General features: G+C 51.6%; 1 protein-coding gene across 1 annotated transcript in view; it reads right to left on the reverse strand.

Annotated features, from left to right (window-relative positions):
• The window catches only part of SLC6A2 (solute carrier family 6 member 2), a 37362-nt gene extending 19274 nt beyond the window's left edge, over positions 1-18088 (reverse strand). Inside the window, exons 1-3 of the mRNA XM_061172845.1 lie at positions 17761-18088; positions 5467-5598; positions 4498-4735 (exon numbers count right to left, since the gene is read on the reverse strand). Coding sequence (XP_061028828.1) covers positions 4498-4735; positions 5467-5598; positions 17761-18034 — 644 coding nt within the window. The 5' untranslated portion in view covers positions 18035-18088. The remainder of the gene's footprint in view (positions 1-4497; positions 4736-5466; positions 5599-17760) is intronic.
• Positions 18089-18340: the final 252 nt, after the last annotated feature.

Raw genomic sequence — 18340 nt, forward strand, 5'->3', positions numbered from 1 at the left:
AACAAATCCAGAGGCAGCTCATGACTTAGATACTGAGAAGCACACAAAAGCAGCTTCAAGGTGAGAAAGAGATGCACGAGAAGGGCTCCGATCTCCCCACAGGGACTCCTGCACTCCTGTCCCGAATACACCCCACTGGAGACTCTGATGGGATGGAAGAGAAGACAGGGGAGAGGCCTGTGGATGGGGCGAGGGCCTTAACTCAGACGGCCCCGGTTCAGATCCCAGCTCTGCCACTTCCCTAAAACCTGTACCACTACATTCTTCTTATCTGTAAAACAGGAGTAATTCCCACCTCCATGAACTGCGAGGACTAAATGGGACTTAGATATGAGAAGATGCTTGGTGCCTGGCTCACGGCAGCTGTGAAGCTTGGGGTGGGGATGTACTTCAAAGGATGGAGGAGGGGAAGGAAGGGGGAGGAGGGGAGGGTACAGGAGCTCTGCGGAGCGGGAAGCTGTAGAAATAAGCCCTGGGTTCTGCTCCCCACTACACCCCCCAAGCCCCTGCGGCCCCATGTAAGAGAATGTCATCTTCTTCCACCTCATTCTGCTCACAGACAAGCCGGGAGGAAGTTTCAGGCTGTAATTAAAGCAACCTGGGTTTCAAAACCCAACTCACTTCTCCCTCCGGCTGGGGCAGATCTGCTGGCTATGAAGACGTCAGAGAAGGAATCAAATAATAACTAGACTAGAGACAAGGCTATCGTTTCCCATTTTAATTTATAAGGACGAGGGTTGCCAAGAGCAAAAAGAAAGATCCTGTTTTCTTCCTTTATCATGAGATGATAAAGGAGAAAGCACGGAACCAATTACATGTATCAGCAGCACCCTCAGCTCCACTATCCTTTACCGTCTCCTAGTCCAAACCACACTTATAAACTAGGAAGGCCTAAAACCTCCGCCTGCAAGGTCCCTAACGGTTCTGGGATTGTCCGAGGCTACACCCCTAAGGAGAAGAATAAAGGAGGCCCTAGATTTTCCATGACATGATACTGTAGGCATGTTAGCCTGAGCCCACTGAGAATCTTATTCTGTTTGAGATGGGAGAGTGCAGTGGCTAAGACAGGGGCTTTCAGCCTTGGCTGGATATTAGAATCACTGGAGGAGCCGTTAATAAAAATCTCCACGCCCCACCGGTTGCACCCAGACCAACGAAGTGAATCTCCGGGTGTGGGATCCAGGCATCAGTGTGTTTTAAAGCTCTCCAAGTGGTTCCAATGAGCAGCCAGTGTTTAGAATTGGTGGGCTAAGAGCCTGGACTTTGGAGCCAGACTTCCTGGATTCAAACCCACTTCAAATGTCACTTCCAAATGCATGGCTGGGATAGAATCTACGCTGGATAAATGTTAGTTGTGACTATGACGGTATTTTGGAATAATCATAGCCGTTTATAATGGCTAGAATCCAATATAACACAGAAGTTAAGCCTGCAGGCTCTGGAGTTTCACTGCCTGGCAAGGGAGGGGCCAGGGTGAGGAGAGTGAGGCTCCTGGGGGCAGAATGTAAGGGAGCACTCACTCTTGGAGTCCCATAGCTGCAAACAGTCTGGGTCCAAATCTTGGCTCTGCACGGGACTAGCCATGTGGCCATGGGCCAGTGATTAATTCATCTGCGAAATGAGGCCGCGTCATGTATGCAGTGAAGGTAAGAGTTACAGAAACCTCATCAGGTCGGTGTGAGGCTTACACTGAAATAACACACAGATAAGTTAGCAGAAAGCTTGAGGCACACGGTAAGTGATTAGCTGTTGATGCGATGAGGAGGAAGACAGGGATGGTGGTGTTACTGAGATGCTTGCCTTAAGTAACAGCAGTCCTTCAGATCCGTCTGGGGCTGTAGAAGGATTTCGAATTCCATGACAACTGTGGACCCTCTCCCCACAAAATTCCCAAATCTACATAATTGTGCACATGCCTGCTGGAAGTCTGCAGAAAACACAGATGGGGGCAGGTGGACACACAGGTCCAGGACCCTTAGCAAATTCTCCGCCATGGCTCATTGAGGGTAGTTCCTGGGTCCTGAGAACCCTGACTCCTCTGAGCCCCAGGAGGCAGCAGACTTTCCAGAGGCCACCTTTAACCACACCAAGACTCCTTGGTCATGCTGCACCGAGATGGCAGGAGTAGAAATGGTCCTCAGGAACCCCACTCTGGATAATCAGGACTTGTTCCAAGGTCCTTGGCTTAGGGAATACATAGGATCAAAGAAGAGTGGCCCTAAGGTTTTGGTGTTGGTGAATTTGTTGTTTTCCATCCTCTAGACCTGCACTGCCCAATACGGTAACCACGAGCTTTTTACACACAAATGAATGAAAATTAATGAAGTTAAAAATTCAACTTAGTCACGCTAGACACATTTCAACTGCTCACTAACCACGTATGGCACGTAGCTACTGCACTGGGCTGTGCAGACATAGGACATTTCTATCATGGGGAGTTCTCCTGAGCAGCACTGCTCCAGACCAGCAGTCAGCAAGCCATGCCCCACCCCCTGCCCCCAAATCCAGCTGTGGCCCATTGAGTTATGGCCTGTGAGCTAAGGATGGTTTATCTTTTTAAAGGGTAAAATCAAATAAAGAATATGCAAGAGACCTATGTGGCCCACAAGGCCCAAAATATTTCCTATCTAATTTTTTACTGGAAAGTTTTCCAACTACTACTCTAGACCATGTGTACCTTGAGAGTGAGGTTTGAGTGGGATTTACTTGTCCTGCCCCACAGCTTGTACCAGGGACTTTCTGCTTAGCTGCTAACACTTGTGTAGGGGTTGCTAAAATGGGACTCACCCCCGCCTGAAGCATAAAGACGATAGATGCTACATTCTGAAGAGACCACCATGCAAACATTTGAAATTAGGTGACTGAAAACAAGTTGACTATTACCGACCTCAAGGACTTAAAAGGATGGAGTAGAGGTTGAGAGGATTCTAGGGAGCAACAAAATAAATAATAATGGCTATGGGTTAAAACCACAGAATAAAATAAACACCAATGAGCCCATACTGATAGAAATGAATAAATGAGTAAACGAACAAATGAATAAATAGGGGAAAAGGGACTTTTCAATTAATCTAGAGGGAATGATGGGATTAGAAATCACTTTAGACCAACACTATAAATAATAATCCCCGTTTGCAAGACTCATTGAAGGATGGTAAGAACTGTGGGCAAAAGTCTGATGACAAATGAGATATTTGCATAACCTCAAAGTAACTTCCCAGAAGACACTTACTAATTACAGAGAATAATGCTACCTCTGCACAGGAGGAAGCACTTCAGCCGAGTGATCAAGGTCAACATGCCTAGTAATAAGAGACTGGCATCCTGTACCCCCTGATATGATATGCACCGAGAAGGACACAATGTCATTTCCAAGTTATTCTTGCCAAAAATGTCAAACTCAGTCTAATCAGGAGAAAACAATGACCAACCCACACTGAGGGCTATTTTATAGAAAAACTGACCAGTGCTCTTCAAAAGCATCAAGGGCATGACACTCAAGGAAAGACTAAAGAACTCTCACAGATTGGAGGAGACTAAGGAGATGTGACAATTAAATGCCACATGGGACTCTAGGTTGGATCCTGGACCAGGATACGACATTAGTGGGAAAACTGACAAATTCAAAAATAGTCTTCAGCAGGTTAGTTAATCCATGTTAATTTTCTGATTTCAATCATTGCACTATGGTTGTATACGGTGTCAACATTAGGGGAAACTGGGTGAAGGGTCTACAGGGGCTCTGTGTACTACATTTGCAACTTTCTTCTACCTCTAAAATGATTTCAACATAAAGTGTTTCTTTTTTTAAAAGACGTTCTGTCTTCTACCACCAGTCAGTGCCTCTCATGCACATAGTCCATATAATTTCTCTGAGCTGTACACAGCTGGCCTGCCTCCCACTTCCTAAATTTCACTCACAAACTCTGGCTACTTTCACCCATGGAAGCCCCAGAGAGACAGCAGCACAGGGGGGACCAGGTGACAGCTTCAGGATCAGATCGACTTGGGTTCAAGCTGCAGCTCCATCATCTACCAGCTGAGCCCTTAGGTGTTCCCCTGGCTGACTTCATCAATTCTTACGACACCTCCTCCTAGAAGCCCTCCCTGACCACCTGCACTAAAGTTCCTTTTCCCTACACAATCACTGTGTAGCACTGGTTTTAGTTCCTTAAGAGCACTTATACTCCCTAAAATGTGTTTGATTTCCTGAAGGGCATGTTCACACCGTACAGTGTTCTTGCTTCCTTACCTTTTTGCTAGCGTGTTGCCTCCCCACCCCCATTCTGTGCCAGAACACAAGCTCCTCAAGCTTTGTCCACGGCTGTATCCTTGGCTCCTAGCCAGGATCAGGCCTGTGGTGGCTGCTGAGTAAACATTACAGTGACTGGCGTGGCCCCCTCCCCTCCTGTGGTTTTCCTTAGCGTTTGGCTCAGGTCCTGCCCAGCACAGGTCTCGATGCACCCGTGTGAACAGGACAAGGGGTTGATGACTTACTCATAAAACTCTGCTGCCGGCGTGAACTTGTACTTGGAGTACGTGGTATGGTTGCCCAGCACGGAGCTGTTGAGGAGCTTGGGGTCGGTGCAGTTGGGGCTGTTCCAGGCATGGCCGCAGTCAGTCCAGGGCAGGTTAAGGGTGAAGGAGGAGAAGAGGTAGTAGAGTGACCAGGCAATGATGACATTGTAGTAGAAGCCAACGTAGAGTGCAATGAGGATCACAGCGTAGCCAACTCCTGGGTGGGGGGCAGAGGGGGTCAGGCAGGGGCTTCCCCAGAACCACCTCTCCTGGGGAGCTGGCTCCAACCATTGCACTACCCAACCCCCCACACCTCTCTTTTTTTCTGTAGCAGATTATCAGAGCCCTAAATCCCCTAGGGCCCCACCCTCCATTCCTTTGCCTGAGGGCTCTCTCTTGCCCCTGGAGCCCCTTCTATCCACTCATCAGGCAAGGCAAAAGTGCCAGGACCTTTAATGCCCCAGGGAGCAGCCGGGTCAGGTGTTGGAGCATAAGTATCCCAGCTCCCCCCACCCCTTGGGCAGGATAACACTGAGGCATGATAACATTCACTCCCAGCGGAATGAAGCCCCTTGCCCACGGTGGAAAGGCACGTGATCCATTTATCATGTCTGCCATGGGAGCAAGAGGGGAGAGTAGTGGTATGGGTGCTGGGTACTTCTGACACTTCTATGAGTTTTTCCCATTCAGGAAAACAGACTCCCTCTGGTCACTCAGCTGTACAGCCTGGACTGGAGCCCAGATTTCCAGACTTTCTAGGCTAAAGTTGTTCCTGACACCCCCAATGCGTTCCATGTTACTTTGAATGGTGGACGCGCTTGACCTTGCCAATAACTGTAAATCTCGAGAGAGTTGGTCTACCGCAGATCCCACCTTTGGAGCAGATTCTCCAGGGGCACACAGAAGTCTTGTAGAACAACCTTTGACTCCCCCAGATTCCTTCTTTACCTTTGAAAAATGGGCAGATCTTCCACACGGTGGCTGCCCCTTCCCGGTTGTACTGGCCCAGAGCCAGCTCCATGTAGAACAGGGGCATGCCAGCGATGATGAGGAATAGGGTGTACGGGATCAGGAAGGCACCTGGAAGACACAGAAGCAGAGCATGAGCCCCTAGATCCCTGCCCAGCCTTGGGCCTGCCCCTCAGAGTGTGTGGACCCATGTCAGCCAGAGCTGTGAGGGTCCTCATTCATGTCACCCGGCCACATCTCAAGGGATGTCTTGTGGTAGGTAAATCAGAGCAATTAATACAAATAACCATAACATAATAATAGTTATAGCAATAGTCATAATCATAATCATAATAATGAGGTTCTGTGCTCAAATTAGTAAAATCTGTGTTCATCAAAGCTAAATAGGCTTGGGCTTCCCTGGTGGCGCAGTGGTTAAGAATCTGCCTGCCAATGCAGGGGACATGGGTTCGTTCGAGCCCTGGTCTGGGAAGATCCCACATGCCGCAGAGCAACTAAGCCCGTGCGCCACAGCTGCTGAGCCTGTGCTCTAGAGCCTGCAAGCCACAACTACTGAGCCCGCGTGCCACAACTACTGAAGCCCGTGCACCTAGAGCCCGTGCTCCACAAGAGAAGCCACCGCAATGAGAAGCCCGCGCACCGCAATGAAGAGTAGCCCCCGCTCGCCGCAACTAGAGAAAGCCATGCACAGCAACAAAAGAACCAAAGCAGCCAAAAATTAATTTAAAAAAATAATTAAAAAAAAAAGCTAAATAGGCTTGTTTCTTGCAGGATTCTCCTAGCCTTTGATACACAAGCACAAGCTGTGACGGGCTATGAGGAAGATCAGGTGCAGTCTTTACCAAATTAATTTCAACATAGAACCCTTCCTTTCATGAATCACAACTCTGGGGAATGCCAATCACCCCAAACCCTTCCTTTTATAGGGAAGGCAATTGAGGCCAGAGAGGGAGAGACAGTGCCCAAAGTTACATATGACTGAGTTTTCATTTTGCTCATGTCTGTATCAGTTTAAGGTCACCTCGGGTTTTCCCAAACATGACCTCACTGGATTGTCCTTAGTCTCACATCAGCTCACAGAAATAATCAGAGAGGGTCATTATCTCCCCCCCAGGGGAAACTGAAGGCAGAGAAGGGAGTCGAATTGGTTTTGTTTGCACTGTTGCTAAGTGACAGAAGCAGGATTCGCATTCATGTCTTACAACCCATCAAGCTCACTCCGTTACTGCTGGCTGAAGGTAAACAAACACTGGAGCAAAGAGGCCAGAGGCTCAAGTCTCTGACCAGGGAAGATGCCCACCCAGAACACTGCCGAAGCTACAGGGAGCCCTTGGCAATGGGCAGCAGCAAATCCCTGGGAAAATTCCTGGTAGAATTAGACACGTCTGAGTTCCAGAGACAGTTCTCGGTATGCCTGGTAGCCTGGGGTGAGCTTAACGGGCTCTGACGCCGTGAGGTGACTCACAGGGGTACTTGCCACGTCAGCCTAGGCTGCTCCTTGGCCTGGTGCAACCGGAGGTGGCCAGGCCAGATCCACACTCCTCTCGCCATTGGCCTTTGGCTGAGATGTCGTAATCTTGGAAACCAAACACTCTCTGACCCGCCCACACTAGGAAAGTGCAGAAACCGGGAAATACGTAACGATGATAATATTAGGAATATAATATTCCCTGCTGTGTTCCAGGCACCGTGTTCCATGCAATGTCTCATTCCATCTTCACAACAACCCTAAAAGTATTACTACCGCCATTTTAGATGTGGCAACTGGGGCTCCAGGCTAGCAGAGAATTGTGGCAAAGTCGCATGCACCCAGAGTCAAACTCCCCCAGCTACTCAGACTGTCAGTCTCCACTTTCCTCCCAGGGCTTCTCCTCAGGAAGCCCAGGGCTCTTAGGGACAAAGCATGAAGTTTTGGCCGCAGTGCTCTGAGACCCAGTCCTTCTGAAGCAGGAGACGGACCAGCAGGGTGGGCAGTAGGGAAGAAACCACTGGAACATAAGTACCTCCTAGGTATCAAGCAGGGCACTGGGCGCTGGACACCTGTGATCCCATTTACCCTACCCAGAAACAGTCTCAGGTGGCAACTGCTATACCCATTTGTCAGAGGAGGAAACTGAGGCTTAGAGAAATTAAGTGACTTGTCTAAGTTCACCCAACTGGTCAGTGATAGATCTGGGATTTGGGCCCAGGTCTGCCTGGCTCCAGAGCTGCAGAGCCATTCCCCAAATATTCTGCTGATTCCAGAATATCCCAGCCTCGATGGAGGACGTGAGTCTGCATAGAGGCTTGGTGGAGGGTGATCTGAAACTGGGACTCTGGGGCCAGCTGAGCCAGCTGGTCTGCTGGTCATGGGCTGGTCCAAGCCTCCAGCCCCTGCTCCAGGCTGGACTTCTTTGAAACGGCCACATGCCAACCTCTCTCTTCCCCTCCTCATTTCTACTCTCAATCTCCACCCTTCTCTTTCCCCACACAGAGAGGGCTAGTCTGGCACTGGAACCCACGTCTGTTCACGCTGCTGATAGCAATGCTGGTGATGCTGATGGAGGTCGGGGTGGTGGTGGTGACGGTGGAGCTGGTGAAAGTAACAAGTACCATTTATTGAGCCTCCGTTATATGCCAAGCCACACACTAAGTTTTTGCATAATTATTCCTTTAAAACCATCCCTGAGAATTACCACCAATCCCATGTAAAAGATGAGGAAACTGAGGCTCAGAAAGGTCAAGATGCTTGTCCAAACTAGTAAGTATGCTTGCTTGGCTCCACATCTGGATCTGTCGGAGCCCCACTCTGCCTTGTGGCCGCCTGTCACTGCCCTTGGGGGCCTGTAGCCAGAGAGTAAGGGAAATAGACATATTAGAGTATTTAACAGGCCTGAAGACTGAAGTCAGTGGCCCAAGGGACAACAGGGAAGGAAAAAGCCAGGAGTCACGGCTCAGATCTTGGCACCGTGGTTTGCCGCTGTCAACTAGATGTTCTTTTCTACAACCAGAGGAATGAGCAATGCCAGCCAATTCACCAGGGATTTCACATTGGCCAGTTTTCTCAACTCTAACCCTCTGGGTGGCACTGCCAACAGGTAGGTAAATTGCCCAGTTTGAGATTCATCTCCTCTTGTGCTGGCTGGGAGTTCCAGTGGAAGGAGAGGAGGAAAGATGATGGGTCTGCACAAGCCCAAGACTCTTCCAAGTGCGTTTGATGCGGGCCAGCCAAAGCTTCAGGTGGTAACAGACGGGGAACGTTCAAGAATGATGGAATGGCTGAGTACGAATGAAAACCAGAAAGCTGCCCAGTGGCCAGTGTCTTATTCTAAAAGAGGACATCGACCAGGGAGATGGCCCAAGCCCCCTTGCAGAAAGATCTGGAGGAAGCCAGGACAGAGCTGAAGAGTCAGAAAGAGGTTTCGGGGGTGCCTGAGGTCAGCTAAGGATGCTTCTCCTAGAAACAGCCCTGCAGCAGCTCCTGGGACACCGAGGCTGGTTGCAAACTTCCTAGAAGGTACTGCTCTGCAAGGCTCATAACTGCCACATTCCCACGGCCCTGCCTCATCTCCATGCGTGGCAGTGTCAGCTTTATCCAGCCTCATGCAGGGCCAGAGAGCTGAGAACCTAAGGAGCTACAGGCCCAGAATCCTGGCTCTGGAATGCTCTGGCTGGGCTGACAGGGGCAGACCTCCTGAGGGTCTCAGCTCCTAGGAGTCTCCAACATCCACACACGTACACAGATGCGCACCTGTACATCTTCATGCAAAGGTACACACGGATTCTGCACGTCAACACACTCACACGAACACAGGAAGAAAAGAGTGTCAACTGCGAAAGGGACTCCGACCCGTGGCCTTGGGATGAATTCAGTGAGAAAAGCATCTGTCTGGCACACACTGCCTGATGCCCCACCATTAGAGAGGAACCCTACTGGTCAGAGAGGGGTTCTGGACTCCTCTGTGCAAATGCCAAGTCCTCAGAAAAGGGAAGCCAGCGGTCACTCAGTTCAGAGTGGGAAGTGCTGGAGCAGACCCCTGGTGGGTGAGGAGGACCCCAGGGGAGGGGACGGGATGCCTGTGGGAGGTGGCTCAGCAAGAGGAGGTGCGGGCCAGGCCTGGTGGGGGGGTGGAGAGACTGTGATCAGGGAGGGGCTGCAGGAGGGACAGGAGGGTCCCTTGAGACCTCACTGGACCAGCTTCCCAGTTGGTGGAGGGTAGGATTCCTCAAACTGGCCACATCCTGATACATTAAGAAGTGAAAACCCACAGAACTGTTCGCCTGGTGCCTGCAGCTCAGCTATGGGTTGTCACTGCCCGTGGCTTTCACCAGAATTCCAAGAAAACTTTGGTCAATGCCTACGGTAGCCACATTTGTCCCCGCTCCCCAAGTACCCCAAGGGTATAGACATCAGGGTCAAAAGAAGGTGAGATTTCAGTAGAGACAGGGCTGCATGCAGCAGGCCCACCCGACTTGCAGAAATGGGGACAAGAGCACCCGTGGAGACTTACCCTGTGATATCTACATATTTAAAGGTGACAACTCAGGCCACAGCTGTTGAACCAAACCTGCTCTATCATCCTACCTTGACAACTCAGCATGGTTCTATTATAAAGTTCAAATCTGGAATCCCCAGTTCTTGGAGCTTTGCTCTGGAGTGTGGAGGCCTGGGGGGAGGCCGCACCCTGCTTCATCACCACCTCAGCTCCAACCAGCAGTGTGTGAGGCCTTTTGCACGTACGTGTGGACTCTTGTGCCCACACGTCTAAGCTCTGTCCACAGCCTCTGCAGACAGGGGGCCTCTGGCTTCCCCTTGGGCCTGGGGCTGTGCAGACCTGTAACACAGCCCAGGCTGGGGAAGCAGGGTCCAGGTAAGAGGACCTTGTAGACTGGGGTGGGTGGATGTTGGAGTGTTTGGGCAGGGAATTCCAGAGTCCAGGTACCTGGAGTTTGATGGGGGTTAGAATCAGTGCTCTGGGTGGGCAGGCCCTCTCAGCCCTGGCCTGGGTGAGGCGGAGAGGAGGGCAGAGCAGGGCACAGGGCCCTCTCTGCTCTCCAAAGCACAGGGTCCAGGGCAGACCCCCTGTCTCTGCTCTGGACTCCTGACACAGAACTCCTAAAACCCTTGTAGCTTCCTGAGTGATGGGGGTGACAGGAGCATCTTACGCAGAGCTCCTAAATCCCTGGGGATTTTCTGGGTGATAGGAGTGTCTTTTGTTCTAATGAAGCCACTCTTGGTGGGCTTCTGGATGGGGGCTGGTCCCCAGAAAGATCAAGCCATGATTAGAGGCTTAGGACTTTCAGCCCCACGCCCACCCTTCAGGGAAGGAAGAGGGGCTGGAGATTGAGTTAATATCGATCATGCCTTTGTGAGGAGCCTTCATAAATATCCCGAATGTAGGGGGTTTGGAAAGCTTCCGGACTGACGCACTGGTGAGCACATGCTCGTACTGGGAGGGTGGCGCACCCCATCTCCACGGGCTCACACGCTCCTGCACTCAGGACCCTTCCATACTTCACCCTCTGTGTACTTCTTCACCTAGCTGTTTGCCTGTACCCTTTATACTATCCTTTATAACAAACTGGCAAATGTTTCTCTGAGTTCTGTGAGCTGTTATAGCAAATTATCAAACCTGCAGAGGGGGTCATGGGAACCCCTGATTATAGCCAGTTGGTCAGAAGCACAGGTGACATCTTGACCCTTGTGACTGGCATGTGAAGTGAGAGAATTCTTGTGAGACTGAGCCCTAACCTGTGGGGTCTGCACTAACTCCAGGTAGTGTCAGAATTGAACGGTAGGACACCCACCCCAAAGTTGGAGGATGGGTTGGTGTTAGGAAAAACCCCACAGATTTGGTGTCAAAAGACTGTAGAATGTGTACAAAAACGGAGTTTTCCTCTTACCCCCTTGCCTCGATCTGAGGCAATCCTGGCCCCCAACCATGCTATTTATGGCTTTGTGACCTTGAGCCAATGTGACTTCTCTGAGCTTTGGTTCCCCCTTTGTAAGGGGGGATAATACCTGCATCACTGGTTTGCTGTGATCGTTAGAGATAACGGAGGTGAAGTCCCTGGCACTGAGGTGCTCTGTAAATGGGAAGCATGTCCTGCCATCACATGTAAGAGCAGCTGGGATGCGCCTTTGTAGACTGGAAACCACAAGCAAGGGATCGCCCGTGAGGTTGAAGGTGGCCGGGTCCTCTGTAGAGCACAGCACAGAGGCTCCCAGCACAGAAGGATTTTGAGGCAAGTTGCTTGGGCAACTCATGCCCCCATCCCAAGTGAGGCTGGCTACTCCTCCTCGTGTCCAAACAAGATTGCTGACCACGAGGAATAGATCCAAGGATTCCCTCAGGCCACAGCCAGCCCCATGAGCAAAAAGGGCTCCGGCGATACTGCCCAGATTCTCCTTCAAGAATGAAGGACCTGTTCCCCCGCAGCTGGGACTGCTCAGCCCTTGGCTGCAGCCCTTTGGGAATTGCCTCGGCTGAAGCCAGCTGCCTCGCCCAAGGCCACATTCCCTTCCCAGGGCAGCTGGCATCCAATGACCGATGGACCCTGGGGCATACAGTCCTGGCCCCCTCACCCCAACTCAGGACCAGTCTGAAGGGCCATCCCAGCTTCAGAGGACACCATGGTCAGCTGAGGCTTTGCTGACCCTGGCAGCCCAACCTCTCCGTCTGGCCAGCTCTGCTTCTCCCTTCTCCTCAATCCCTCTCCCTGCAGCCTCCACCTACTGCCTTTATTCTGTCCTCCAGAACAAAACAAATCAGACTTTTCCAAAGCAATCCTTTGTGCCCTTTGGGTGCCAGGCATAGGGTCCCCCTCTGAATCTTTGCCAGTGGCCATTTCTGTAAGGAACCATGCCTGTTCCTATAACAAATCACGCCCAGGTTATTCAAGTTTGTCAACACAGACTCTCTGCCGTGGGTAGGGTAGCTGAGCCATGTGGTGTCAACTTGTGTCTTCTCTGCCCCAAGACCGACCTTCTCCTTAGGACCCTCAGCGACCACTGTGGGGCTCTGCCCACTGGCCTCAGAGTTCCCGGGACCTCAGCCCAAGCAGAGTCTTGCACCTCTTCACTCCATCCCCTGCACGCTACTGAGACTAGCCAGCAGCATCTATACACGCCTCTACATAAGCCCCTGCTATTCCAAGAGGGGATTCTACAGAATGATCTACCAAGTGATGAGGACCGGCTTTTCTGGTCCCACAAGGGGTTGCTCCCTCATCTTCACTTTGGGTTCTTCCAGCTGATCTCCGGACCCTAGCTCTGAGAGCAGGACAGTTCCAATGAGGAAACATTCTTGCTCCTCTGGTAGATTAAACCCCGCTCCTCTAAGGAGGTCAGTGGGGGTGAAATTCAGGGAAATTGGAGTTGAGGCTACCCCTCCTCCTGTGACAATTCTCCCTCCGTGTCAACTTTGCAGGATCTGACTTGATTCTTACTAATGAAGCTCCTCGAAGATTCTGGTTTCCCATCTCTTCCATCCTGATCTCTTTAAGAGGAACAAATTACAGGGTGTTTGGAACGGTCAGAACTATATTAGAGAAGGAAATATAACTCACAAAGAACAGAGTGGAACCTCACCTCTCTGATTTGGGATATAGTACCTCCAATAACAGAATTGAAAATGACATTAACTCGTAGAATATCTGTAATAGACTATGAGCTCCCTCAAGGCAGGGATTGCCTTTTGCTCACCTCTATATTCCTGGCATATGACGGGCATTTAGTAAGTGGGTTTTTTTGTTAGATAAATGGATCCCGGCAGTGACTCACACAGAGGATGCAACTAATGAAAGCCCCGGGGCCTTTCTCCACTTGTGCTGTGGCCTAATCCTTACTTAGGCAGTTGGGTTTGGGACCACAGGGCAGGATGTAACATTTATCCCTATGAAATCCCACCTTGTTGAAAACAGTCCCTCTAGATCTTTTTGGCCAGCTCAGAGCAATGGGCCAAATCATGCTGGTAATGCCAGATCACGGTCTCAGCTCCAGCCCCTGATGAATGCCTCATTCCTGCAAACCTGTTAGCCAAAGGGCCATACCAGCTGGCTGGCTCATGTACATCCGTGCTGAACAATCAGCATCAGGCTTGGCAAGCTCAGGGTGTAGACGGCCCCCTGCAGCCAGGCCCAACGTCAGGGCGATGAGTTTGCAAACTCCTGCTTTTTGTACCCGTCACCGCCTCTCGCTTGACCTCAAGAACCCCAGATATTTTGGCCAAGAGGATTCCCAAAGGTCTGTGGGTACCTGAGACCCTGAGCTCACTTGTGGAAGGAAGGGAACCCCATTTGGGACCCAGAACTACATATCTCATGCGACCCCATATAGGAATGTTAATCCCCATTTTCCAGGTAGGGAAAAAACAGTGGGATAAGGTTAGGCTGTTAGAAATCCCAGGCCCAAGTGTGACTACTTTCCAGCCTTATATCCCTTCTAACTTCCTCTTAGAATCAAATCTGCTCCAAAATCAGGACCCTGCCCTACTCCTGTATCTAGCCTGGGTCTAGCAGTTAAAAATCATTGAACAATAAAAATAACAGCAACAACTTCATTTATGGAGCCCCTACTACGTGTCAGACACTGTTGTAAGTACTTTGCTTATATTATATCAAATGTCATATCACCCTGTGGGAAGAGGCAGTCACCTTCCTTTTCTGCACAAGGAAACTGAGGTCCAAAAAGGACGAGTGCCTTGTCTGAGGCCACACTTCTGGGAAATGTCAGGCTCAGATTCAAACTCAGGTCTGTCTGAACCTAAAGGACATCTCTCTGACGGCTCAGAGCTGTCAGCCGGACACATCTCAAACAGAAGCTGTCATTTACAAAGGATAATTCAGAGTGGCCTCTTCCATGGCAAGGAGACAGACACGGGGATTCGATGGATCTGTCCACTCCTCCCTGGGGACCAACACAGGCCTGGCCCAAGACCACAGGAGCGGAGGACCTTGGAAAGAGCCCCACTGGCACCGCCTCCCTATTTGAGAAGGTTCTGAACAAAGCCTTGGAATTTCCAAGAGTGGCTTTCCCGGCTGGAAGGAAGCCACTTGCCCCCGTGCAAACCAGCAGCTGGCTTATGGGAAGATGTTCGGACAGGCTGATCTTTCTCAGTAATTCATTCAAAAAATATTAGCCAGGGGCCTAAACTATTGGCACCTTTATCATTTCAAAACATCCTCCAGTCTGGGCCAGCATGAACAGCTGGACTTGGAGGTTACCATGTTAATACTGGCACCAGAAGAGAACACAGCCTGTTAAATAACAGGGTGCGTGAGTCCTGGCTTGGGTGCAGTGCTGAGCCAGGCATTGGAGAGGGACGGATCTTGGGGGTCATCCAAGCTCACCTCTAGCTGTAGCGGGGAACTTGAGCTCAGAGAGAGTGACAGAGATGGGATTTGAACTTGGGTCTTTTGGCTGCTTCTAGAATTACAGGATATCCACCTGCCAACCTGCTTGCCCATCTCTAGGGCTGACTTTATAATTGCTGGATGAGAATTGATCCACAAGGAGCAGCCAGGAGGCCTCAGCAGAGACAAAGCCCAGAAGGGGCCAGCCAAGCATCCCCTGGAGGGGTGCGGAGTAAGTTAGAACAGGAGCTGCCTCAGACTCTGAGATGTGGGGCTGCACCGCTCCATTGTGCCAGCCATAGACATCCTAGGCAGAAATGGAAATTCACTCGTATAACTTCCCCACCCCGTAGCCTGCCAGCCAAGGTCTCCATAGCCTGGCCCCAACTTGCCTCTCCACCCTTATCTCTCCCGGCTTGCCCTTCAGCCAGTCTGCACTCCTAATCTCAGAGACGATCCCTCCTGCATTCTTGCGCAACTAGTAGACCTGCTCCCTTCCCCAGGCTTGTCTGTGCTCCATCCATCCCAAGGAGCTGAGTTCCAACCACACAGCTCACTTCCTCCGAGTCTTTCCTAAGCAGCCTCTACTCAGGCCTTTAGAGCACGACACCTCTCCCATCCATCTCACGCATCATCCCAAGGATGTGAATAAGAGGCGGCAGCTATCTTTACTAAGGCCGTACTTCATGCCAGGCCCTCCACAGCATTATCACATTGAGTCCTCACAACAACCCTCTGAGTTGAACACCACTGTTTCCATTTGACAGATGAGGAAACGGAGGCTTGGAGAGTTGCCCAATGTCACACAGCTAGAAGCTGGGACCCAGGACTCCACAGCCAGGGCTTCCGAACTCTAGGTGCCGACCCCGCCTCCCACCAGCACAGGCTGCCTCACTTTGTTAGTTCCTGCCGGTGGAGGCGGGGGTTCTGCTGTTCCTGGGTAGGCATTAGGTCTCTGAGGGCTTGAACCATTTCATTCATTTTTTTCATTCAACAGAAGTTTGTCAGGCACCTTCTACCACATTGCCAGGATCTAGCCGTTATCTTGGGCATTAGAAATACAGGCATGAAAAAGCCACAGTCTCTGCGCTCAATGTGCCCCAGTCTGTTTGGAAGACAGACCCACAAAGAGACAAATGACTCAACAACGCAGGATGGGTGACGTGCAGGGCTAGCAAGCCTAGGAGAGGGAGCTTCTGGCCAACTTCACCTAAAAATTGGAATGTGTGACAAATGTGCTGTGTTTGGTGCCCTGGGCCCCTGGTACAGACTACCTTGCATACAGCAGGCACTCTCAGTTGGTGGCGGTGGCCAAGTGAGTGGACAGTGTCAGTGAAAGCCCCAGAATATCCATCTAGCTGATGTGTTCAATTGGCCATCTGGGGTGCTTTTAGTTTCAACAAGTACTTATAACAATGGAAATGATGTGTAGCGCATGACAATGAAGCCCTTAGATGACTAGAGCTCCTGGCAGGCAGTAGTGGTGGTTAATACATCTAGGTGACCCCTGCAGAGCCTAGCACTGTACCTCATGCCAAGAGGAACCCAATAAATATTGCGGATTAATGATAGAACCTTCTGCTGTCTAGGGACACGCAGCCTCGGACAGTCATGGAGGACATGCTAGACAGAGTGTCCTAGGTTCTCTTAGTCTGTCTTTCATTCTTCATCTCCCTGTCTGCTAAAAATACAGAGAATCTGCATTTCCTCCCTCCTTGAGTCCAAAGGGCCAGAATGCTTAAACCTGACCAGAAACTCTTGAGAAGCTGCAGCAGTCAAATGAGGAAAAGTTTCACCTCTGGATCATCTGTTTTCCATTCCTCACCCAAAGCAAGAGTCCAGAGTACACACTGAAGCAATCAGCAGGGTCCCAGACCCTATGGAACAAGGTCATGAGCTTTCCCTCCAACTCCAAACCCTCACCCTACCTCCCTCTGACCCCCTGGAGTCCTGAGCCGGAGCCCCTGCCAGGCAGATGGCCCAGTGGATAGAAAAGTGTTTCGGTTGCTGGTGGCCCCCCCTTTGCCGACTTCTTCCTCTGGGTCATTTTCCCAGGCTCTCTACAGGGTACTCCTGAGCTCATTCCAACAAAGGGGGCAGGTCTGGGGTGGTTTGGGCAAAAGCTCCCAGGAAGGAGTTAGGGCTCTAGGCCCCAGTATCCTGCCCCCTGGGCTGCTTCCCCCAGGACTCTGCCCCCTGAGTAGGCTACAGTTGATTTCTAGGCTCTCATCCCAGGGCAGACAGTAATCGGTCACCCAGCAGGGGGAGGGGGAGAGAGCCTGGTTGCTGGACTGGGGTCTCCTCCAGGTCCTCCTCCCACTCCACCCTGCAACGTGGCCAGGACCCCGGGAGGTAGAGCCTTCATCCCAATCACCCAGGCCTCCTGTCTCAAGGACCAGGCCAGTTCTTGGTACCCACTGATGCAATCCCGCCTAGGCTGTGTGCTCTGGTCCCTCCAGCCAAAGGACCACCAACCTGAGAGTGGAGTTCTCTCTGCCACTAGCTTCTCTTTATGTGTCTCTGTTCCAGGGTTTCTGTCCCCAAGGGAGCAGGGCCTCCCAAGTGCCTTCAGGGTTCCCAAGTCCTTTATCAAACTTGGAGTGCTGGAGTTAGGGTCACCGTGCGCACTTTTGGCGCCCAGTCAAGAGCTCTCCAGACCTCCACCTCCCTTCCTGCGGACCATCAAAAGGTCAGAGTTCTTCACCCAACCTGGTCCTTCCACGCATGCGCCTATCACTGTCCAAAGTCATGCCTCGATTTCCCTGTTCCACAGGGGACTCCTTTTTCCGTGAGACCTATCCAGTCCCTTCCTGCGTCCCAGACTTGCCCTTCTGCCTCCTCTTCTCCTCCCGTGTGTGTATCCCAGCTCCTCTCCCGGCCACCGCTGTGGACTTTAGGTAGCCTCCCAAGTACAAACCCACAGCCCGTCAGGGGGCTCACCTCCGCCGTTCTTGTAGCAGAGATAGGGGAAGCGCCACACGTTGGCCAGGTCTACGGCGAAGCCGACCACCGACAGCAGGAAGTCGATTTTCTTGCCCCAGGTCTCCCGGGGCTGCTCATCGCCGTCGCGGGACGCCAGGAGGCACTGGACGCCGTTGCGCTCTTTCACCACCAAGAGTTCTGCAGCTTTGCGCTTCCGCTGGGGCTGCTCCGACCCCGGGCCCGCCCCGCTGTTCTCCGGCTGCACCTGCGGGTTCATCCGCGCCAGAAGCATGGGTGCGGCTGGCGAGAGGGGAGTCGGTGATACTGGGACCACGCCGAGGCTCTGCTGGAATCAAAGGAAAAGATGCGGTCACTGGGCCCTTCCACCCTGCTTGCGCCTCCCAAGGGCTCCCGGGAGCGTCGGGATACTGTGGTCGGCGCGCGCTGAGCGGACGCAAGGTTCCTAGAAAAGGGCGCGCGTCTGTTGGAAAAATTTGGAAGCAGAGTAGTGGGGCGCCCGACAGGGACGGCACTTCGAGGTGGAGACCGCCCCTGCCGCCCTAGGAATCCTGCTAGGCACCCCGCATTCACCCGCTCT

This window comes from Eubalaena glacialis, chromosome 18 (assembly GCF_028564815.1).
Source record: "Eubalaena glacialis isolate mEubGla1 chromosome 18, mEubGla1.1.hap2.+ XY, whole genome shotgun sequence".
Taxonomy (NCBI): domain Eukaryota; kingdom Metazoa; phylum Chordata; class Mammalia; order Artiodactyla; family Balaenidae; genus Eubalaena; species Eubalaena glacialis.